At 45.6% G+C, this 25,301-nt stretch overlaps 1 protein-coding gene across 8 annotated transcripts in view; it reads right to left on the reverse strand.

The window, feature by feature from the left end:
* The window catches only part of LOC106660568 (protein grainyhead), a 61,790-nt gene extending 37,946 nt beyond the window's left edge, over positions 1 to 23,844 (reverse strand). For 6 of the 8 annotated variants that reach the window (XR_002763596.1, XM_023461974.1, XM_023461975.1 and 3 more), the window contains exons 1-3: positions 22,909 to 23,844; positions 20,362 to 20,703; positions 11,206 to 11,996 (exon numbers count right to left, since the gene is read on the reverse strand). Coding sequence is in view for 7 of the 8 variants with exons in the window: in XM_023461974.1 (XP_023317742.1) it covers positions 11,206 to 11,996; positions 20,362 to 20,445 (875 nt within the window). In the remaining variant the exon portion in view is untranslated. The remainder of the gene's footprint in view (positions 1 to 11,205; positions 11,997 to 20,361; positions 20,704 to 22,908) is intronic. The other 2 variants (XM_014383586.2, XM_023461978.1) reach the window with 2 other exon arrangements.
* Between the last annotated feature and the right edge of the window lie 1,457 nt (positions 23,845 to 25,301).

Below are 25,301 nucleotides of genomic sequence, written 5' to 3' on the forward strand. Positions count from 1 at the left end.
AGAAACGCATAAAGGAACAATGCAGTTTGGAGCGCGAGCGTATAAATTTCGAGGCTGTGCAGGTTGCGTAAGGCGCGCGCGACCGACCAATAATATCCATAAGCCGGCCCAGACATCGATGCGGACGAGAGCGAAAAAGAGAGCGATCGAACAAGCTCGACGTTATGCTATCGGGCCTCGTAAATCGGTAATCAGCCGTTTCCACAATCGCATAACGGCTCGCGCGAGAGCTATATAATATAATTCGGCCCGTAAGCCGTAAGCATATGCCTATGCAGACACTAATACTGGATTTATCGGCATTCCAGACTGCATTGACGCAAGTGTATCGTGCCCGAGCCGTTCGAGTCGCGCGCACAAAAAAAACTGACAATCCGTGGGCGAGCTTCTGCTTATTATATTGCCGGCCGAATCTTTTTTCCATGTTTATGTGCACGCCATCGAGCCAGCCACTTTGTGTACACATTTGTTATGCGCAAAAGTGAACGTGATCGTTTGATAGCTGTTTGTTTTGGAATTCTCAATGTGAGCAAAAGTCCATTCAAATATCTCATTATAACGCCGCACGTTGACTTAATAGTTTTCAATTTGTTTTTTGGTTTTTCGGGATGATGTATAATTCCAGGCAAGTGCTTTACACATCTAATTCCCACTGAATAGACATTCAGGTGTAATCATTACATAATTCTCCTGGAATTCACACTACTTCTCTATTCCTACTGATTTGAGCGAAATAGAGCATTAATTATTTCTGGATTTTCGTGCTTCTATGTCTTTGTGTAATTTTTTACTGACTCATCGTAATCTATCAATCCAATCGAATTTACTCTTGCAAGTGCTGAGCAAAACAAATGAATCACTCAGTGCCACCATTGAAATCTCAATTGAGTGTGAAACCACAGGATTTATACCAGAAGCCAAAGGGCGTTATCGATTTCCGTATTCACGTTGCTCGCGTCGAGCAAATTATACACGACTTTTTTCGTGCACGTACGTATGTACAGGTAGTCATTGGAAAGCCCACATGGCTTACGCATATTTCGCCAAACACTTTTTGAGCCTTGATTCTAATAGGCGTGAAGCGAGCGTAGTTGGAGAAAATTCGTTTCTTTTCGCAAAAATCACGCAACTACGCTAAACCGTTTCTGCAAAACGTCATGTTCAATTTATCGAACAAACACAGGACGCGTCTGCCTCGGGAGCCTGGACGAGCGGAAGACGACAAATATGTATTTACTTCGAAGAGCCGAGTACATGGGAGCGCATGAAAGGGAGAAAAACAAACGGATGGTGTTTTTAGCGCTCGTGCGCGTGCTGCGCTGCTCTCTTCCACGGCAACGCTTTAAAAGAAAATCAATCGAGCATATACAGAGACGAGCTGACGACGATGCGTATCCTTTTTCCCCCCCGTAAATATGCACTTTTCATCCTATTGCTTCTCGGAATCGTGAGCCATCAGCGACTCTTGCTACATCTTTTTTGTATGATCCAGTGTGCAGGTAACCGAGAGGTGGGAGGCCTAACGACACAACGGCTCGTGTTATTGCACGCGTGCTGTTTAGCGCAATTATGATCGACAGGGACTCGTCTAGGCGATTACGATTTTAAGAACTGAATCTTGACATTTTTACATTACATAATTTGGCTTTTATTTGATGCGAAGTCGATGATAATATGCATTATGCACGACCGATGACACTGAAAATGCCGTAGGTTAAGGCGGAGATCGGCGACGTCCGAGCCGAGGCGATTTCTCCGGTGGCCGCGCAGACGCAGTAAAGTATAAATATAATAATATCGCATAGAACGAGGCAGAAGCAATTCGGTCGCGCAGTCGAGTTACGTTGACCGTCGAAGCTCCGGGACTGCGCGTCGAGTGTCCAGTGTCTCGTCCAGGTGTCTCCTTTCTCCGGACTTTTTTTTCCTGCTTCTCTTGCGGTGACGAGATACAGAAGTACGCGCACAGGGCCACGCTCGACTGCCTCGGCGTCGCTACTCGATGCTGTTACTGCAGCGCTGCGCAAAGTTAATTCAATTGTTAGCTGCGCGAGATATTTGCAATTTGCAAACCGCAAGCAGAAGAGAAGCAAAAAATCCGTCTCCGCGTCTGGCGTGTGCGACCGGCGGCGGCAGCGGCGGCGGTGACACGAAACCACACGTGCACTTGGACGTGCGCTATAGATGCAAGTAGTCGGGCGCGAGAGGTCAGGCGACCTTTGGCTCTGCGCGCCGCATATAAAAATGTTACATCAGAGGCCAAAGCCATGTGTGCGGGGGCAGTATAAGCAACGAGCGGCATAGCGTACGGCAAACGGCTTACACACACACACACTGCACACAAGGCATATTATAAAGGCATAACCGAGTCGACTAACCTGACCGGAGCTCCAAGCTCTCCGCCGCCTCTCTCCTTCTCCGCGTTCTGTGTCTTGACTCTTGTATGTATATACGTAGAGGAAAGCGAACGACCTTCCATGGAATCCGGTCAACCTGTCTGTGTAAAATACACACCACCGCCGCACTTGTTTTCTCTCTCTCTCTCTCTCTGGTCGTTCCGTTTCCTGAAACATCTCTTGTAGCTACGGCAGCAGCATCTGCCTCTCTTATTACACAACCCTACCTATGCAGCATCCTCTGCAGATGAGAACTTGCCAGTAACTCGCACCTATATAAGAGGCAAATCTTGTCCTTCTAACCGATATACCGTTACAATATAGTTGCTGCTGCCATAAGTACATGCATACTCGCTCCTCGGCCGCTTCTTTAAACGGCCCGCCAATATCGTGCGTATAATCATGGCACGTCGGACCCCCAGCAGCACCCAAGTCTATACATGTATCTACATTCATCCGTGCTCGAGTGTATAGTGTATATAAAGCCACTCGTGTGCCGTACTGACACCTACTATATAACGAGTTTTTGCACTTATAGGTCAAACACGAGAGATTAAAAAATATCGCTACTGTATTAAATACTCGTATAAACTCGTATGTGCGAGTTCATCGAATAGCCACTGATCAGGGACATGATCACGAATTCTTTCGTGGCCCGTATTGTTTAAAAAATGTGGCCAATTCAAAATGACGATCGAGCAAATCAATAAAAAAAACGCCAATTGCCAGTACGATGCGTACACTATTATTCGGAGCAGCAAACCAACGAGACACGAGCGAGAGCATAATGACGCCGGCCGTATCAGCTCGTAAATTTATTCCCTTCATTATTTTATTTTTATTATAAGAGCTCGTAATTTTTTATTCCTTCCTCTCACTACGATGAGAAAATAAAACAAAAAAAAAAAAAAAAAACGAAAATAAAAAGCGAAAAAAGGAAAAAAGAAACAAACTAGATAGACACATATATTCGAAAAATGTTGTAGTGGATATTGTGCGTCCTTGACGCTGCCTGTATCTTTGGCAACAGTCGGACATGCTCGGGCGAGAAGAGATTTAAGACTAAAATTCTCGCTGTGTCCGAATATCATCATCATTTCTATTTTAGGGCTGCGCGTATGGCCATCGAAAAATATACTTACAAGTGAATCATTCCGATATATGCTCGCTCGCATATATACGTAAATTTCTCTCGCTCCTTTTTTTATAATACCTCTATCGTATTCGCGACGCGTGATTATATGGTATATTATTATAGGCGCTGACTTTACGGCTTGATTCTCTCTATAAAGTGTCTCTCTCTCTTTCTCTCTCTCTTTCTTTCTCGCTCCAACTGGCCATCTTCTTTTTTTTCTGTCTAATTTAAAGGTGGACGCGTCGTTTTACGACGATGAAAAGGTCGCGCGGAATTTCGAGTGTTATTAGTCTCGTAAAGATAGAAGCAGGACGAGCGCATCGACATAAAAGAAATTCAGCTCTAATGCCTGATAACTTTTAGTTTTCACTTTATTTTGCGTGATAATGCGCATAAACTAAATGAATTTCAGGGGAGTATTTTTTAGCGCCGAGGCACGACCTCTCTTTCTCTCTTTTGCTATATTTGTCAAGCCTACGTTTATCATAATTTTATTCCGCAACTCGATTTTTGGTTCGTATATTATTTTTTATTCTCTTCCTTGACTCTGTCAGCCTCCTAAAAATCATGAAAAAAAACATAAATAAAAAATAAAATAAATAATACTAATAAAACGATCAGAATGCGTTGAGCAGCGAGCGTTCCTTTACGAGTACATGTCAAAATTCTAGAAGTCACGTCCAAGGAGAAAATGCGAATTGATCAACAGTTAAAGGGAATGATGTGTCGAGGCTCAAAACAATTTTTCCGCTTAGAAGTTGAATGCACATAACAATTAAGAAGGTGAGAAATTCATAACGCGTGGATGGAGGCACATTCCCAAAGGCATTGAGAAACAATAGACTCGTCACAAGACATTGTAGCGCGTCGACTGCGGATGAATAACTGCTACCTAACACTCGGTACAATACTTACGACAGACAAGAGGAAAATCGAACATCGAAGTAATTGGCGTTATTAAGTCTCCTGTATATAATGCTATCGAGCTGCACTGGCTCGCCCGAAGCTGCAACCAACACGGCCAACATTGCAGCTATACATGTATGTATTTCAAAGCTGTTATTATGCGTAACCGAGGCGAAATCACGCGAGCCTTTTATGAAATAAATGAATGAGAGGCAGAGAAGAGGGGAGGAAAAAAAAGAAAAAAGGAGACAGTGGCTGCTACTCTCCCGAGAACAAGATCAATCGACGCGAATAATCATTATAAAACGCGAGCAGCTCGAGAGATCGTAATCGATTGCTCGACTCTCCACGCGCACTTGTATGTGGTTATAACCATACGTTGTACCGCCTCAAAAGGTTTCTTTTTCTCAGCTCTGCTTTTTAAATTATCCTATATACGCAAATATTTTTTGACCAAACCGATTGGCCGATCCATGGAGAAAATTTATAAAAACGCAGCTCCATTTATATGATCGAAGAAGTTTACTAGACACTAAAAATTGCTTCGAATAGGGAAGAATTATGAAATTGGAAAATTGTTCTTGCAATCTTGGTAAGGTTGCACCAATAAGGGCCATACAAAGATAGTTAATATAAGGATCGATATCACTGAACGAGCAGTGATCCGTAAAAAATTGTATTCAAGACTGGGCTCGCAACTCGCGTGTTGTGACAATTACTGTCAATAAGCCGGGTGCCGTGTATTTACAGGGCCTCGGATACCAGGATAAGAAAATAGGGAAATTACCCTGCAGTGTTCAATCATATTCAACGTATAAATACACTGCAGGCGTGTAAAAATGAAAAGGAAAATAAAAGGCCACGTTTTCAAGTGGCGCACACGTGTACAAGTATTCACTGCACATAATTAATACTTCACGAGGTGAATGAATATCATGAATATCCAACTACAGTAAAACTACAGTAAACATTGAGTATCTGCCGACGCTCAAGTTCTAGTACTAGAAATCGCCACCCGAAAAACATGTTCTTTATACGACAATGCACTGTCTGCAGTTTAAGTAGGCCAAAATCTTGCGGCTTTACAAAAAAAAATTGAATTCAACTTGAACTTTTTTGAATATCATCAGTTACGCTTTTGCCAAAAAAGACTGAGCGAAGTAATCGAGTAAGCACCAAATCACGCGGACATACAAATACACTTTGTGACTGTTTTTAAGCGCAGCTTTCAACGTGTACAATTACGGAACCCAATGAATTGCAACAATGGAAAAAAATATCCATAGAAAGCAGCCATCATATTGCATAGCCCGATGACTTCATGACCCGTTTTTTATATTTTCGATTCTCAGAAATCCGAAAATTACATTATTTTTACTTAGGACCCAGATTTAGGGTATAAACCAATACAATAGTTGTTCCCTTGTTTCTTGTGTTTTGTATGAATGTTAAATTTAAGGAAGAACATTGTGCATTGATTTCTTTTCCATAACTTGCTCGGATAGCGAGAAATAAGCGAAAACATCGTTTATCGACGTTTTCGCTTTGAACCCGAAATCCTAGAATACAAGTTCATTTTCGGATTGCTGAGAGTCGAAAAAACGAGGAAACGACAGTTTCGCCAAGTTCTCTGACTATGCAATTTCTTAGCTACTTTTACTGGACTAAAGGGAGAGAGCGAGAGAGTGCGCAAAAGAGGGAGACGTGTAATTTTCTGTATAGGATGAAAAGAGAAGCGAAGGTTATATCCGTCTACCCCCGTCTCCGCCTTCTCTCCTTCTTCGTTGGCTGTTCTTTTTGTTTTTCAGCATCGCTCACAGCAGCCGTGCGCTATATGGGTCTTGCACATATATGTACGGACACTTTTACACGCAGAGAGAGAGAGAGAAAAGTATATGCGATGCCGCTGGTAGCAACCCTGATGGCTATACGCGAAATAATCTCCTTGCATGTCTTGCACATTATAATATACGCACGTATACATAAGGTCTTTTAGCCCCTATAGGTGCGTGCGAGAGAGAGAGAGAGAGAGAGAGAAAAGTAATGTATCATACGAGGCTTGGGCAACAGCAGTGAAAAATGTGAATATGAATATATACCTGAGCACGCATTCGTATATGTATAGCTGAGCTGTGCTCATATGCAGAATAACAACGGCAGCAGGTAAATCGATCGTTTATTTTTGTAGCCCGTAACACGTGAGAGATTTTTTTTCGCTCGACATTCGACCGCCAAAGTCCGACGCGCGTTTTTAAGGGGAGCCCAAAGCGAGTCTACTCGTACCAACTTGGACAAGCTATATTACGGAAAAGAGTTCAGAAGCTACGAGAGAGAAATAGAGAGAAGGAGAGCCGCGATGTATAGAGTTTCCAGGCGCGAGTGGGTGTTATAGTGGCTCGCTACATCGTCTTTTGCGCGCGCTGCACTTTTCCTAGTTGCAATGCTTTTCGCTTCGCACAAAAGTCCATAATATATAGCGTATAAAGTACGTATTTATGTAGACATTCTATAGAGAGAGAGAGAGAGAGCCAAAGCAGGAGCGATGATATATACACAGACTCGAGCATGCAAAAATTATTTCGTAGCTCCTTATCTAAACTTTGTACGCAGCATAAATAAAAAAGTTCTTTTCTAAAAGGAGCTACACGAGCCGACAGCGCTGCAGCTTTGCTAATTTTGCAAATACGAATAGACGGGGATCGGTTCGTTCGAGGATACATAAAACATCCTTACTGCTTGTACATAAAGTGCCGTGTCTCTACCTTAATAACGAGCGACAAATTTCCATCAAAAAGTTAGTGCTGCTGCGCTGATGCTACTACGAATGAAAAAAAAAAGATTGGCCAAAACTGAGGCGGAGAAGAAGCACGAAAAGAGAAAAAAGATGGATATAAGCAGCAAGAGGAGATGCTTGTTTATCTTTGCGAGAAATTCACCGCAGAAAGATCGCTTACTCCGATAGCAGCTCGAGCTTTGCCGATTGCGCTCGACTCGACGAGCAGCCGAGCACTGTGTAAGAAGGTATAAATTGGGGCCTCGTGCGTGCCCCCCCAAAAAGTCGTGAGCGGGGCACGCCGACACCGATAAAACCGAAAAAACTCGCCACCAAGACCGCAAAAATCGGGCCAAACGTGTACACGAAAAGAAGAAGAAGAAGACGACGACGACGACGCTCACAGTTGGGCTGAAAAAAATGGGCATTTTTTCTCTTTCGAGGCGATAATTGTGATCGCAAAGGGAAGGAGAGAGAGAAAAAGATAAGCGGCGCTAATAAGCAAAAGGCTCGTTGTATTTGCGAGCGCGCGTGCGCACGAGCTCGGACAACCCACGCGCTGCTCGTTGCAATCGTTATATGCTCGGGATACATAAATGTGCTTATACGGCTGGCCTCGAGGATCGATCTGTCAAATAAATAATTCCACGCGCACAAGTACACATTTACGTGCTGTGCTGTGCTATATGTATATAGCTATAGCTATAGCAGTTGGGCAGGACGAAAAAGCGGCTATTATTGTCGTGGCGCAGCGTGATCGCGGCCCCGAGTACGAAAAAAGTCGCGCGCCACTTCGGGCTTGAGCTATACGTGCGTGCATGTATTCTATTATTATTGCCTGCATAGGTGTGACAATTTATACGCGGAAACGGCCGTTATTTTCAACTTATAAATATCTTATCTCTCGATCCCGCGAGCCAGTAATATATAACGATCTCGCGGACTCGCGAGCGAGCGCGAAAATTGAAAAGTCTCTGGCCGGCTTTTTGTTTTTCTGCCGAGGCTGCCGCTTGCGCCCGCTTAATAACGTTATAACGACGCCGCTGCGCAGCTTGCAGCACTTTAATGATTTTCTCGGCCAATTATTGTCTCGGCTCGAGCTTTTCTCTCTCTCCTCTCGAGTCGCGCGCGCACGACGCTAATTATGACAATATAACAGACGGCCAAATTAACTTATGTTTATGTATGTATCGGATGGATTGTTGTGCGAGCCGCGCTCTTATTGTGCGCTGCGCTGCTTGTGCGCTTTTACCAGCAGAGACAAGAATGAGTTGTCATCTTCCTGCGCGAAAAGTCGCGTCGCGTTTTTACCTGCACTCTCGACGACTGCGTTTACCTCCACACGTGCTTGCTCGAGGAAATTCAACATGCGTTTTATTGCGTCATTATGTACAGTATAGAAGAATTTGAGCAAGCAAAAGCAAGAAAAAGACAGAGAGAGACAATATTATTTCAACGATTTACGGTATTTTAAGTAATGCTTTATTAACAAAACTTTATTACAGGCTAGTGACATTTTTAAGCGGTCGTTTCAAAATTCAATAAATTACCTGTTCAAAGTGAAAGTGCTCTCTCGCGCATATGTACGTGCAAGCAATATTTGCACACACACACACACACACACACACACACACACACACACACACACACACACACACATTTCACACACTGCTCTCTGCCGGATTGTTAATGACGCTGCACCGAACATGTGTAGGTATAAGTCAACACGTGTGTGCTTGAGACACGCAGTGTGTTAACTTTTTCGTTTGGAGGAAATATAATAACGTATTGGGAAATATCATAAAGTTTGGAATAAAATTGCGAACGGCGAACCTATGCCATGTGTGCGCGTTAAATTTTGATATACATTTTACAAGCTCACACAATAATGCCGTTTCGTCAGCATCATTATTGACTCTACTATTGATATGAGCTTTCTCGTTTTTTTTTGACGTAAATAAATTTTTCAATTAGCTTGTTATGTATTTTTACGATCCACGTGTTTTTTATGTTTGTGCTCGATGTACGAAAAAAATGAGCGCGGGAGAAAAAAAAAGTATCTAAGATTGATAAACTTTAAATGCATTCGGGAAAGAGAGAAAAAGAAAGAGTAAGCGAGAGAAAATTTATTTCATCGAAAAGCGTCGGAGCTGCTGGCGATAATCCGCGCATGAATCATCTAAAAGCTTCTCTCTCTCTCTCTCGTGCGCGACGCACACATACACACACACACACACACATATTTATGCACGTACATTGGGAGACGTTAAGCTATTATCCACATATGCAGCGCTGCTACTGCTACAGAAATTCATGAAAATGCGGGAGCATGGAATCTTTCACCTCAATTCGTCTCGCGCAAAAGGATTCGATAAATCAATCGATAAATAATATGTACATCGTGTGCTTATGCGGCTATAAAGAAAAAGAGCTTCAAGCCTCATCGTTTCGACTTTTTTTTCCCTTGCTCCTTTTTTAATCTTCAAACATCATTTTCACGGGAGACTGCGGCTGAGAGCCTTGAATTTTATATTATATACATATAATACGTATCGATGTTGCATCGCCGCGATGTTTTTCCAATTTTTTTTCATTTATTTTTTCGCTTTTTTTGCGATACGCGCAGCCTCTCAGCTCTCACGCATGTTCCATCTGACTGTGTGTATACATACACCGAGCGGTGAAAGGGACGAATTTTTCGTTCGTGTACATAATATGTACTTTGCTCCGAGGCTCTCTGTCTCTCTTTCTCTCTGCCTGATCCCTCCTTCCCTCTCCATCTCACTCACTCGTGAGTATGATCTCGGAATCCAATGCCAAAGTGTCGTTGGTCTCATCTCTCTTGTGGGTTCTTTATTTTTTATTATGTACTTATGTGTTGGCCACGAAGGTGAGAGATTATTTACTATACTATGAATGTATAAATACACGCCTATACAAGTGTCCATGTACAGATCTACATATAAGTATATGCAACGCAGGTTGCTTACTTGAAACTTTGGGGGACGAAGGAATTTTTTTTTAGCGAATCTCATTACATCGTTAGCACTGATTAATCGCAGATTTTCTGAATTTTTTTCATTTTTTTACGACCCACTCAAATTATTTTCTGATCGAGCCACTCGAGCTCTCGTTTAAGGTTGAAAGAGTCGTCCAGAAGTGAGCATCCGAGCATCGATAAAGAAAATATTAATTTTTCGAGAAGCATAAAAAATGTCGATTTTGAGCGCGCACGCGATGACTCGGCGTAAGAAGCGCGCACGTACACATAGTCAGCCGCGGCGCGGGTAAAACAAGGCATAAAAAGATTAAATGGATTTTATTAATTCGAATAATCGCAGTTGGTGCAAAAGTTGGTGTCGTTGGAAGCTGCGTCGGAGCGAGCCGCTTTGTCATTCCAATTAACTGCATACGAGTAAGCGCAGAAGCGCCGCTCGCAAATATCTCGGGCGCGAGTCCTCGCCGCGACTATATACGAAGATTTATATAAAACAAAAAAAGGTATATACATATACGGGCGAAGAGAGCCATGGCAGGCAAGACTGCGTACGATGGCTTGCGCGTACAAAGAAATGGCACGCAGAATGTTTTTGAGCCTTTCAAGGTCTTTCTCGCTCTGCTCTCCGCTGCTGCACGCGCGCGCGCGCGAGAGAGAAAATTTTTATTTATCGCTCGAAAAGAGGCGAAATGAGCGCTCGCGAGCCAACTACAAGCAAGACTTCTTAATGGTTATTGACTTTGGCCATAACGCGTATGCATCGGTCGCCCCCGGCAATCGGCCGCACTCCTATACGCGTATAACTACGTAGCGAGAGAAGAGGATGCGCGCGACACTGATTTTTCGCAATCACACGCGATAAATTTTCATCGTCCCCCCCGTCCAGCTCCTCCTCTCTTGGCTCGACTCTTTCAGCTGCTTTTTCTTATCGGATTAATCAGCTCCGAAGGCGCAGCAGGAAAAAGCAATGTAAAAATGGCGCAAAATCGTCGTTACTCACCCGGCAGCGCGCAGAGAGGCAGCGGTGGCCAGGGTCAGCGGGGCAGTAGCGACGACTCCGTTGCCCGACGGATCCACCAGCTCGGAGAGCACGAGAACCGTCGCCGTGGTCGGTACGCTGGCGCCGTTGACCAGGGCCCTCGGCAGATCCTGATCGGAGGCCAGTTGCAGCTGATTGTAGTGCAGGTGCAGGGTCGTCGGCTGTCCGTTGCTCGAGCTCGCCTTGGCCACGTAGTTCAGGGGGATGAGGCCGGCGCTGGCGCCCCTCGACGGCGACGACGGCGACGGAGGCGACGGCTCGGGCGGCGGGTACTCGACCACCTGCACCCGGTCCGCCTCGTTCTCGTATATGATCTCCTTGTCGTGGGTGTACATGATGGTCTTCTGGCCGTCGTTGTAGATGAGATCGATCATCTTGTGGCCGGTCTCCTCGTCGTGCTCGCTCACCACGACCGGCGTCACTCGCTCGGCTTGGGCTTGGCCGTCTTCCGAGTCGGTCGGCACCTGATCGTTAGCATCGCTGTTAGTCGAGTGATGATGATTGGCGCTGCTGTGCAAATGATGGCTGTATTTCGGATGGACGTGATGGTGATGGTGGTGATGGTGATGATATTTTGGGTGCAATGAGATGTGAGCTGTCGGGTTATGGTGCTCGTGAAGGTCCAATACGCCGACCGGCTGCATCGTAGCTAAGAGTACCTGTTGCTGCTGCTGCTGCTCATTCGTTGGCTCGGGCTGCGTCGTTGGATTGCTCATCGACGAGGAAGCCGGCGAGACTGGCGCCTCTTGGACCTAAGCATTTTGCAAACAAATCATCTTTAGGGAATTTCGTACTTATATAATTATGCACAGTGCGCGAGTGCATATAAAATTGCTCCTGTGCTGCTCTCGCGATCATTTCGATTAATTTGTATTGAGAAAACATCGTGAACCTGACAAGCCAGCCTGTTTTTCTGTTTGACAGGAAGATTAAACGTAAGTACTGCATGAAAGATTCTGTCGCTGCTTCGATACACCAAAAAGGATAACAATGATTGTGGCAAAAAATTCCGGACCAAAGCATCGAAGGAGAAACAAGAGAGGGAGAGAGAATGAAGTAAAAAGGGGGAGAGTATACTTCCATCCTAGTCACTTTCATCTTCTGTTAAGTTATATGCTTACAGAAGGATAGGAGAGATGACTTGGCCAAGCTTGAAAAAGGGGCTTTCGTGTCCGAGGATGAAAAAAAGCATACTACACGTGGACCTGGTCTCTCTCTCTCTTTAAATTGCACGATGAGTATTGTACAATGGTATTTGGAAGAGGGGATGTATCTAGTAAAAAAACTCGGTCGTTAGAGCTCACTCCTCGAAAACCGAAAACGGTCGCCAACTCTTCGTGGTCCGCTGATACTTCTTCTCCCGCTACCTCCTTCCTTTCCTTCCTTTTGCTCACAGACACACACACATACATTGCAACTCTCGTGCCTTTTTAGTCCTAAAATGTTTTTTTGCAGTGCGTACTCCGTCCGGTAGATTTTTCAAGTTTGTTTTTCATTCTCCGTGGGCATCTGTGCGCGCTCGGGTCTTGTATTTGCGCGCGGGGGGGAAGCAAAAGGAGGAAAAAAAAACAAACGAAAGGTACGACAGACAGAGCAATTAGCGCTGATCCTTTTTTTCCGTACGCGTAGGTAGCTATAGGTGTGTAAGCTACGGATCGAGGCGGCGGGGCCCCAAGTGGGGGAGAGATGCTAGTGCTCTGTGCGGAGCTCGCGATCCTACCCCATATGTAGATCTCAGAGTCTATATACTTTGTCGTACTGGTCATTTGATATTCACGGGAACATATCGTTTGTAGAAGAAAAAACCATTACTCGCGCTGTACAACATACATACGTGTAGCAGAGCATAATATGTATGCGAACATACGCCAACGTATATTATAGGTGCGCGCACACAATGTAACACAATATTTCAAATTATATTTTTTAATGACTGATTGAATCGCGTAAGCGGGCAAACGTCTGCTCTGCTGCTTGTTCCAAACGACAAAGACGCGAGATGATGACTTTTAGAAAAATCCTACATACGCTGACGAACGTATGAACGGACCAAGCTCGAGATCGTATGTTACGAGGATGGAGCGTTTATTCATCGTGCACCTCTGCGTCATATTAGAACGAATAATAAAAATGAAGAGAGAGAATGAAAAAAGACCAGCGTGCGCAACGCTTCATCTACGCGAATGTTTTCGTTTCGTCATTCGCCAATGTTTTGTTGGTTTCTTTATTGAGCCGAGAAGGAGTAATCGACATCGATCAGCCAACGTACGTTGCCAACGTTTATATGTAAAACATAGGCGCACATGATTTTTGTCGATTTTATTCCTTGAATTTATAACGACATTTATAATTAATACCAATACTACAGATACGATCGATAATAAAAAGAAGAAAAAAAGCAATGAGCATAATACGCGATAAACATACTAATGTTAAAAGTAGCAGCACTACGTGAGTCGCAATAAAATGTATGAAAACGTTGCGTACCTAGAGTTTCCTCGTCACTGAGAGAAAAATGACGGCTTGGTCAGTCGTCGCTTGGCTACATGGCTGCGCAAGCAATGATAAATTGTTACTATTTTACTTTTTTTCCATTGCGATCGACAAAAAATTGTACTTGCACGCACATACGTTCGAGGATTTTGTCGAATGATATTAGAGAAGGATATTAAAAAAAGAAAAAAATAAATAAAAGCAAGGAAGATCCAGAGAGAAAGATCGTAATAATTAATCGCGCTTATATGTGAGTATATGTGTTTCGCGCTCGAGTGATTCTCGTTGATGCTCGCTCATATACAAGCTAGAGTGATGGAACCACCGAGCAGGAGAGACAAAGATTAGAAGTCGAGATAAGAGCCTCTGAGAGCCATTAAGCGACTCGTGATCGTTTTTTCCTTTTTTCGCTTGGTGCCTATCCTCCTCGAATTCGTGGCTGTTTTTTTCATTCTTATTTTTTTTCCCCCTCGCAAATCATGGCAGGGGGGAAAGAGGGATGAGGTAAAAGAGAAAGAGAAACGTCACTTAATATCGACTATTTTGCGCCAATGCGAGCTGAATACTAATTGAGGAAGAAGCGATTAGAGCACACGGCAGGGACGAGAGCTTATGATTTATTATATTGGAAGCGAGCTCGTGCGCGACATCGATTATCGTGCAGCTATTTTGCTGCTTCTTGTTCTAAAAATATAGGTGATTTTTTAAAAAATTTGAAAATAATGATTACGAATTAATCATCGGTAGGAAGGGAGCTCGATACAGCGGCGGAGAGGAGGATGTCGATGGAGGCGAGCAGCGATACAGCGTCCGCAGACAGGCTGCAATTTTCCCTTACACGTGCGCTGCTACGCGGCTCGCCTCCAGCTACTCGCGTATACCGGGCGCAAGTAAATAGGCCGAGGAAGATGCAAAAATTGCAAAAGCATCGCCCATCTCTAGAATCAACACTTTCGCTTTTGTATGCGTGCGGCGCGCGCAATTATTGGCATAAAATCGAGCCGGCTCATGAAGTGAAAAGAAAAAATTAGCAGAAGCAGCAGAAGCAGCAGCAGCAGCAACGGCACGAAGAGAAGAGAAAAAATGAGTCGAGGTATGAATTTTCTGACATAAGAGGCTCGAGCTGAGAAGAAAGAGAGAGATGGAGAGAGGAGCTGGGAGTAAAAAATGGGTATAACAGCGCGAAAATTAGAAGAAATCGATGTTGCGCGTCGGTGCGTGCGTGCGCGAGTCGGTGCGTGCCTCGCATGCGTGTATGGCTGCAGCGCTGTTTAAGGGCAAAGCAATCGGAGAGCTAGAGCCCCATACATAATGGCTCTTAATTGGTCCAACGACGACGACGACGACGACGATACTGGCGCAGCTGAGTGCAGCAGCGATCTCCTACCTATATAGCGCAGCATTAGGTATTATGTATAGCTGCAGCGCCTAACATGACCATATTATCGCTGTTTACAGGTATAGCTGGAGCCCGTGTCGAGGCTGCAACTCGCCATTCGATTCCTCGAACGGCTTTCTTTCGCGTTTCCGGATAAAAATGCCTCGGCGTGCGTGTACTTATTCGACGACGACGACGACTACGAGCCAAGAACTTGGCTGCACCAACGACGCGCGTATAAGGCGATGGACGCTGCCTTCGAGCTCCGAGGCAAAAAATCCTCCGATACACCTATACGTAAACGCGACTGCATATAAGCTACCTATATACACGCTGGCCGGAGTGTCGAATGAATTTTTACACTTGTTTATTTGCACGATCGCCGCGTAATGAGTCAAACTATATATGATTGCATAAGGATTTTCGCAAATTGCAGAGAGCTACGCCGATCGCTATATCTATAGCTGCCAACATACCTTTGCGAAATTAGACTCGAATATACACGGCTCAAATACGAATATGCGCGTGTCGTGCGCGGAGAAAATCTGATATAGTTGTATTATGTAATTGCGCGACTTAAATCGCGATCTATGGCTCTCGCTTCGTCGCTTTGCAAATCAATATTTGCAGCCGCGCTCGTGTTTACATATTTATAGTGCGTTTAAGTAAATACGCCCGACGTTCGCGAGCTCTTGCGCACGCGTCTCTTTGTGGCGCTTGAGCGTTTTACGAGGCACAAAATCGTCAAATTAAAAAACGATAACCGTGGCGCGCGCTTATTTTTCGAGCGAGCTGTGTCTTTATTTAGCTACGTCCGACGTAAGACGCTGCTGCTGCATATGTAGCCTGCTCCGATGTGTTTTTCTTCTGCGCTGCTGCACTGCACTCGAGAAAGAGAGACGAGACGAGATTTTTTGTCGTTCACACACTTGGCTTTAGTTGGACATAACGTCGTTTTTTTTTGTGAAAGACGCGCAGTACTGCCACAGCATGGCAACTCGGTAAAGATCGCGTACAGCGTACATGGATAATTTAGTCGCCACTGTAAAAACAAATCTGTACAGCTGAAAATAGTGCGAAGCGCGGCATTGTACGTACGAGTAGAAAATGAAAATTTGCAAGAGTTGAGAAGCGAAAATAATTGGGAGGGATTCGCGTGTCGAGATAATGCAGATAAGCCGAATGAATAATTTCTTGGAGTTTAAAAAACTGTCAAGTTTGAGGGGATAATTAGAAATTGATAAAAAATTGATCATTCGATAATTTGATTGACTTTGAAAACTGTATTGACACTGCGATTCAAAGGCTGCGATCATTACGATGATATGATATTACGCCGATCGTGGCGCTGATGCGGAGTAGGGGCGTGGGTGCAGTCTGTCGTATCATGGTCAAAAGGTCGTTGTGCGCCAACATGACTTTATATAAATAAGCACAGCTCGTCCTCTGCTTATATATTCGTGCGTATGTATGCGATTGTATACATGTGGCTTTATATGCGCGAGAAATCCACGCGAGTCATCTCTCCTTCTCCGGCCATTGCTCACATTTTTACATACACACGGACAACACACAGGTACGATCGGTGAAGTTCGTCCTCGGTCCTCGTCTCGAGTTTCGTGTGTGCGCTTACCTGCGCTGGGCTGCTATATATAAGCCAATTTAACGTTCACTCGCTTTACACGCACATACACTAACACATATACTAACACATACACTAACTAACTCTCTCTCTCTCTCTCTCTCTCTCGCAACGAAGCGCAGCACAGCAAGGGTCTTTTTATAAGTGCTTCGTGTGCTCGTACGTACACACTACCTGCGCGAGTGTGTGTATAATACACGGAAAGATAGCCGGACATAAAATTCGAATCTCTCTCTGCGTGAGGCAAATATATGTGTGTGTGTGTGTGTGTGTGTGTGTTTGTATGTATGAAAGCGCTTGGACCTCCGCACCCCACTCCGCGCCAGCTCTTCATCTTATCCATTCGGTCCGTCCGTCGTTTCCCTTTCGTTTCTCTCGGCGATCGAGCCTTGTAGCTATAAGTATGGGCGTATAAGGTTATCTCTGTCTCGAGCTCCATCGCAGCTGTGTGTATGCACCCGAGTCCGAGCTCTCTTGTAGGTAATTCATGTGGCGCGCCGCGGACCGTCCGAGAAAGATTTGGCTGCGAGAGAGCCTTTTGATCGGACGTTTTAACATGTTCTCGCTCGCGTGTGCAGTCTTCTTGTCCGCCGCCGAGTGCCGTAATAAAATTTTAGCTTTATTTCAGCGTCGAGCCAGTGCGATCGCAGCCAGCTAAATCCATATAGCCCCGTGCATGCAGCGAGTCTTTTTTTCTTCTTCTTTTATTTTCACCAAATTTTCATTTATGCAAAGTTTAAACTCCGAAAGAATATTGAAACGTGTTTTTTTATTAAAAAAGTTTTTACTATCTGGCAAGCTTATACGAGCTTGGTCGATTTGCGAAAAATACCCCATATCGATTGATCTTTCCAACATATTATTTTAGTTGGCTGTGACAATAGTTGAACTTTACAACGGTGCAGCACAGTTGCCGTTCGAGTATAAATATGATTGAACCCGAGAAAACGATCACGAGCAGAACCTAGAACAATCCGTGTCGAAGTCCTTTTAAAAACAAAACTCCAAAACGGTCCCATAATAGTTGGAGAAGAGCACGTGCGAGTAGCGATCGCGTGTAATTCAACGCTACGATAGACGAGCTCAGCGTGTCATAATCGCCATCATTTCATAATTCTCCTCCGAGAGAGCGAGAAAGTCGAAAGCGCTCGCGTATTATACACTTTATACACTTGTAAAGGAAGAAAATCTCGGCGTCGTGGAAAGACAGTAGCGCGACAATTTCGAAATCTATACCGATCGTTCAGGGTCAAAGCTCGAGAGATCCCCGGCTGTGTAACCGATGGGGCTTACACCTGCGCTCCGTGTCTAAATCGATGGACTCTCGGGCTCGTATTATATTAGACATTGTTCGAGCTCTGTCAAAGAGACGACGGTGAACGAGTCGCGAGGTACGTACACTGCTGCGAGCCACCGTATATATGTGCGAATGACCGTACCAACGGCCAACTGATCGTGGAGCCTAGTACACACACGGAACGACCTTCCATACAAGTACGCGTAACGAGCGTAGCGCGAGTGTGTCGAAATCGGCGGCTCGCGCGACCTATTGACACTTTGCATATAATGCGTCACTCACGCACGGCTGTATATATGGGGCAAATTTCCTGAAGTGTCCTAGCGCTCTGCCGCACGGCATTTTTTGGCCGAATCACTCAATTTCTAACTCGCTGTAAAAGTATCAAAACGCCTCTCAAAAAAATAACTAACTAATGATTTTGATAGGAAATTTTCTCAGCTTTCTGATGGTGAGGTCCGATTTTCCGGAATTTTCCATTTTCCCCTCGGAAAATGCAAGTAAACATTCAAACTCGAATATCTCGAAAAACGCCACTTTTTTTGCATTTTTTATTGTTTCAATCGAAAGATGAGGTCTTTTTACATCGGACATGGTCGTTTTCAGAGTGTATTTTTGATGAAAACTAAGGAAAATACGGGAGGTTTTAGTTAGCGCTCGGCCGCTCAGCGCGATTTCGAGCCTTGCGCGGCTCGCTGTAACTTGTAACTCGCTCTTATGACATTGTGATTTGGCTGGAAAAATTATTAAACATATAGTTTCGATAGGAAATTATGTCAGCTTTCTCATGGTGCAGTCGAATTTTCCGATAATTTACATTTTCATTAGAAAAAGTAGAAAATAGATCTTCAAGTCCATTTTTTTTGGTGGAAATGTAAATTATCGGAAAATCCAAAAACACCATAAGAAAGCTGAGAAAATTTCCTATCGAAACCATATGTTTAATAATTTTTCCAGCCAAATCACAATGTCATAAGAGCGAGTTACAAGTTACAGCGAGCCGCGCAAGGCTCGAAATCGCGCTGAGCGGCCGAGCGCTAACTAAAACCTCCCGTATTTTCCTTAGTTTTTATCAAAAATACACTCTGAAAACGACCATGTCCGATGTAAAAAGACCTCATCTTTCGATTGAAACAATAAAAAATGCAAAAAAAGTGGCGTTTTTCGAGATATTCGAGTTTGAATGTTTACTTGCATTTTCCGAGGGGAAAATGGAAAATTCCGGAAAATCGGACCTCACCATCAGAAAGCTGAGGAAATTTCCTATCAAAATCATTAGTTAGTTATTTTTTTGAGGGGCGTTTTGATACTTTTACAGCGAGTTAGAAATTGAGTGATTCGGCCAAAAAATGCCGTGCGGCAGAGCGCTAGGACACTTCAGGAAATTTGCCCCATATATGCAACTACATCATCTACTGTACAAGTATGGCGAGCATTGTTACGAGCTGCTTTGGCTGCTCTCTAGACTAGGATCGTGTTTACCTACGATTCTCAGCAAGTGCGAGGCAATATCACGCAGACATTATCGTCGCACATGTAATTTGTATATTAATTTTAGCCGAGCGCAGAGTTTTTTGTGCGGCTCGCGATTACCGAGGCTGTGATTCGCGCATGTCCGAGTGCGTGCGTAGCATATAAAAGAGAGGAGCGATCGTCGAGTCTAATCATTTAAAAATGGTAATCGCTCCGTCGTAGCGGGAACCTTGATATAGTAAAGCGTCTTATTAATGACGTCGGCGCTATATACACGCCTCGAGGATTTTTAACGATTATCTCCCGCTCGAGCTGCTGCTGCTGCTGCTGCTGCTGCTCTGTCAATTTTTTTATGCTCCTCATTTTTCTCTTTTATCGCAACCTCTGGCTGCTCTCTCGCTCTCTTCTCTCCTCGTCCGCGCTGCAGTTTTATAAACTTTTTCGCTCGATATAGCAATTTCCGCTGCCAACGACGCTTAATTCTTAAAATATGGATAAATTATATATGCGACGAGACGCGCGCGCGCAGCATCGAGCCAGCTATCCTCATTTTTATTACGTGCGCTCGGAATATTTTTGCTGCCTGCTCCTTCTTTTTGCCCGTCGTTCGGAGCCTGATAAATCGAAAAGTACGAGGTGCTGCTCGCCACGACCAAAAATTCCCCAGCCTCATGTATGCGAGCAGGACTCGGGTGGAAAATAACGTGGCCGCTTGTCACAAGCTCGCATGTATACACTTACGCGTCTCGGCTGCAGACGTTATCGTTATTTCTTCGCTGGCTCTATAGTGCCAAAGATGATTGTAATTATACGTGCTATAGCTATAATACTAACCGGTGAGAGGGCCTCCTGCATGTGAAGAGTTGCTGCTGCTGCTGCTGCTGCCGCGTTACTGTCCGCCTCGGTGCACGTTGACATTCTCTCTCGTTTTGATTTTCATATAATGGCAACGAAACAAACTAATTCGTTTCTCAAAGTTGTCTTGTCTGCTTGGCTTTTTGAATTATTTTCTCCTCCTCTTCGTCTCGCTTCTCTTTGACTGTGTTTCGTAAATATGGCAAATTTCAAGGCACAATGTGTTCCCCCTTATCACAGAATTGTTCCAGTCGCCAGTTGGATCCGTCTTATTTTGGAATGGTCTTTGCTTGTTTTTATGGCACAGAGAATATTGGCAACCTGTGAATCGTAAATCGATAAAGTCAGCGTTCGCAGCTACAAATTACCAATATAATTATCCATGCATGTGCAGTGCCAGTGAGGCAAAGTGCGCGCGTAATCGTGAAAAAGAAGCGTGAGAAATTTCAATGCCACACCGATTGTATTGTATGTGTATTGTATGTGTGTGTGTGTGTGTGTGTGTGTGCGTATGTACGAGTGCAAGAAATCGAGGATCACGTGTGCACGAGGCGCGTTTGAGAAAAATCAAAGGCCAGAAGTCGGCGTGCGCTGCGCACGAGCATAATACCCACACTCGCGTACGCGCACGAAAATGCAAAGCTATTAGCTACGACTGCCAATGTGTATTGATGTATGTTTGCGAGTGCAGAAGAAAAAAGTATTTGTAATGAGTCATAAAGACTACGTCGGACGCTCGGGGACTGGACACGGCTACATGCAAAAGCGTCGAAGAATTTGTTCGTTCATTAAATCAGCGCGAGTAGCATCAGCGGCAGACGTCCCGCTCGCGCGCGCGTGTCTCATGTATCTTTTCTAGCTGCAATAATAAAGCTGATCGCGAACAAAGAATCGCATCGCCAAAGATTCATGATAGTTCGACGCGGCGCGTCATTAATCAAGCGAGATATCGGAGCGTCGATGAACGAGCCGAGCAGTCGCTGCAGTTGGACGATCGGTAAAATGGCCGAGCAGCCAAAAGACGGGACTGCAATCGGAGTAAAAATAAAAAGGCGGAAGCTGCGTTGGTAGTCGACCATATTGCTGTACTCGGCAGCGAGTGAGGAAGCAGGCGAATAAACGCGCAATACGCGCACGCATAAACTCGGAGAAAACATTACGATCGAGTTTGTAAACACAGGCGGAGTACACACACGAGAATCGCGCCGGCACATGTGTATAGTCGGCGTCGAAGCTGGTTTTTTTCGGGGCCATGGCCATGATATTTTTAGGGAGGCTGGGGGGGCCTCCGAAGAGGACGAGCACGTCGATCAGCTGCTCCACCGACCAGATCTCGCGAGCTCCTATACGGGCTCGCAGCAACAAAACAGGTCTTGCTACCGGTGCGCGCGCAAACCACGCGCAAAAGTGGCGGCGGCGAAACGTCGAGCGCGTGCGGCAAAACTGGAATTTAGACTACTCCAGCAGGTGTAATAATAGATGCGCACCGGCATATGTATGCTTCTCGTTTTCTCTTGTCGGTCGCTCGGTCGCTCGGTCGCCGCAGGCCACCAAACCTGCGCACACTCGGAAGAACCTATAATATAGGCTATCTGCTACACGGTCCGAGTCGTGAGTCGCTGCGATTGCGCTCGATTTCGGAAAAATCGAAAAAGCCACAAGGCAGCGGCAAAGGAGGAATGACATAAGCTGCAGCAGGTGTAGACTGCCACTAGGATCGTCGTCCCGTGCAGCGGTGTAATCGCCTATAGTGGCCAGTAAAACCGGAAACGGCGCCTGCACGAAAATGCGTTCAACCAGTCATAACTGGTAGTCGCTAGCTGCTACGGATCTAGTGAATCTCGTTCGTCCTCCGCCCCCACTTTTAGTCCTCGTGTGTCGTCACTCTTGTTGTTGTTATTGTTTTTGTTGTTGTTGTGGTTGCTGCTGTTGCGATGCTCCTCTGAACTATACGTACTTAGGCATCTCGCTAGTAGGCGCGTGCAGAACTGGCGGAAAAGATGCCGGTCGACCGGCGTGCTGGAGCAGGTTCAGCCGGTCTAACCTGATTCGGCGCTGCGATGCACACAGCTCGACGTAAACTATATGTGTAACGCAATAATCAAAAGGGCAATTCTCGAGCCAGTTAACCGGCTATTTCTTTAATTCTTTTGTGCCAGCGTGAGCACAAACGTCGCTGCTGCTGCTGCTGCTGCTAATGCTGATGCACCAAATACAGCCACCAACGCAGTCACCTACGCGCTTCAACACCGATGACGCGAAATCAACAAAATGACGGCGGGCCAACAATTTCCAAGCTTTGGATTTTGGAGTCGAGGCAATAGCGTCGTTTTTGCGGATAGCATTGCCAAGCGCAACAGTTGCAATTAGTGTTTACGCGAGTATCATTGGTGTGTGTGTGTGTGTGTATGATTTTCAGCAAAGTTAAGGTTTTAAGCAAAAGAAGAAGCGAAAACGAAATGAGCGAAGCAAAGCTAGTTAACGAGTAAGTGTATAAAAATGTAATGGTGCAGTTGGTGTACTCACTTGCTAGGAAGATTCTCGAGGCTGCCGATCGATGCCGGCTTCTAGGCTCAATGTAAGCGTCGTCTGAATTCGATCTCTGCGCTCGAAGATCGATGACTAGCCCGGGCAGCCAGTGCACAAGTAAAAAAGAACGTAAAAAAAAAAGTAAAAAAAAGTAGTCGTCTACAAACTACGATATGTACTAATTACGGCAACTGGCGAGTTTCACATGTCTAGTGCTGTTGGTGCTGGCCAGTGGAAAAGAGGACTTTTAGGCGAGTCGCTACCGGCGGCAAGACAACTGCTGCAACGGCATCGCCTGCATATTACGATGGAGCGAACGGCACAGCAAGAGTAGTCCGTTCTCCATTCGTAGAATATAGGCACAATTGTCACTGGAGCATTATTAGGATGCTCGTTGATGTCGCTGTTGTCGGTGTCGCAACGATTACCAAATCTTTTCCATGTATTCCGACACTTTTACTCGGCACTGAACGAGCTGCTATACATGTAGGTATATCAGTTGCGGCACTGTACTACTACTGCTCAGTCCTCACTACAGCTCGAAATCGGCAGTACGAAGCGATCCTCGAGTCGCGCACGTTCGACGCGCTGCGATTCTCTCCACTGCAAGGAGAGTCGCAACTATAACATCAACATCAAAAACAACATCAACCAAAACAACAACAACAACAACCAAAATAACAATAACAAAAATAAACAGCAGCAGCACAAGGGAACGAGAAACAAAACAATCACGAACAAACAGTTGGTGTCAACAAATGGAGGCACGCGGCAGGCAAAGAATAATAGCGGCGGCAATCGGCGTTAAGCGTGTGTGTATGTGGCCTCGCGTATTAGCGCAGTCGACGCACTGCAACTGCAGCTATAGTTTGGCTTAGTGGCTTGGCTGCTAATAGTATGTGTGTAGGTATAAAACGATATATGCCTGTTGGGCGCGCGACTTGCGCAGACAGAGAGTGAGAGAGAGAGACTGTGTGCGCGGATTTCTCTCTCGCTTCGCTTGGGTCCAGTCGGTTGCGCGCGAGAGCAGAGGAGAGCCAGATATACACACCTATAAGCTACACACCAACACACGGGTAGAGACTGGCTCGCTCTCCTCGCGCGCGCGTACATACACCAACACACCGGCACACACGCGGACACTCGCTGTTTGTGCATGTGCGTGAGTGCCTCGCTGCCTACCTGCTGAGCCTCGCTGCGTCCTCGTCTCTCTCTCTCTCTCTCTACTCTTTCTCGTTCTTTCTATGTGTGTGCGAGTGTGCGAACTCTGCCGGTCCAGACGATCGCGTGTTGCTGATATTCGGACCGACTCACACACACACACACACACACACACACACACACACGCACACACGCACACACGCGCCAAAGGCTCGCATGCGAAGGAGTAAAATACAATAATAATGATGATAATAATGAAAAAAAAAAAATGTGCGCGCAACATGGTCGGTGGACTCGTGTGTGCGTTTGTGTGTGCGTTTGTGTGTGTGTTCTCCTCCCAAGAGTCTCGAGTCGCAGGCAGCATCTCTCGTACTTGCAGAAACCTCCCTCTCCTCCCTCTTAGCTTCCTCTCCTCCATCGCTCGAGAGCGAGCTCTTCGTTTTATTCTCATTTTCGATTTCTTACCTATGCTGCTGCTGCTATATAATGCCAAGTGTGTGTGTGTGTGTGTGTGTGTCTGTGAGCGAAAGAGACCAAGAGACGCAAAGGATTCGGACCTCTCGCTCCGACTCACTCTCACTCTCGAGTCGTCGTGTGTTGCCGCGGTGCATCGAGCAGTCCCCTCCTCGCTGGATCGTCACCGCCGGCCACTCCGCATGCGGTCCGCAGTGGCCGCGCAGACGCCTGCATTAATCTGCAGCCTCTGAACGCATACACGCACACACGTTCAAACACACATACACACACACACGCTTACACATCGCCCATACAAAATCGCTCGCATGCAACGCACACATGGAAACATACAATGTCGGGGATCGGCGGCCGCTGCAACCTGCGACGTCGAGAACGTAATCGGCTTCTTCCCTCTCTCACTTTTCTCCGTCTCGAGAGCGAGCAGCGTCAACGAGATCGCCAGCGCAGAGTTTACTCCCACTGCCGACGCTGCACAAATGCACTCGCACTCGCGCTGAGCGGCTTGCAGCTGCATTCGGTATACCTACGCCACTATGGCAGACTCCAAAGTCCAAAGAGAGATAAGGACGTCGCTGCCTACCTACGACGAGTACGAGCGAGCAGAAGCAAATATATGTGAGGCACCTCGTCCGCACCTCATGTGCATTTCGTCCGGCTCCTAGTTGGTATATATGCAGGCGAGCGGATCGATGTGTCGCGTACGGGTTACGTAAAGGCCACGACGATCTCGGAGCTTTGCAGCTCGATCGCGA

Source organism: Trichogramma pretiosum, unplaced genomic scaffold, assembly GCF_000599845.2.
Source record: "Trichogramma pretiosum strain Unisexual culture from Peru unplaced genomic scaffold, Tpre_2.0 scaffold27, whole genome shotgun sequence".
NCBI classification, from domain to species: Eukaryota; Metazoa; Arthropoda; class Insecta; order Hymenoptera; family Trichogrammatidae; genus Trichogramma; species Trichogramma pretiosum.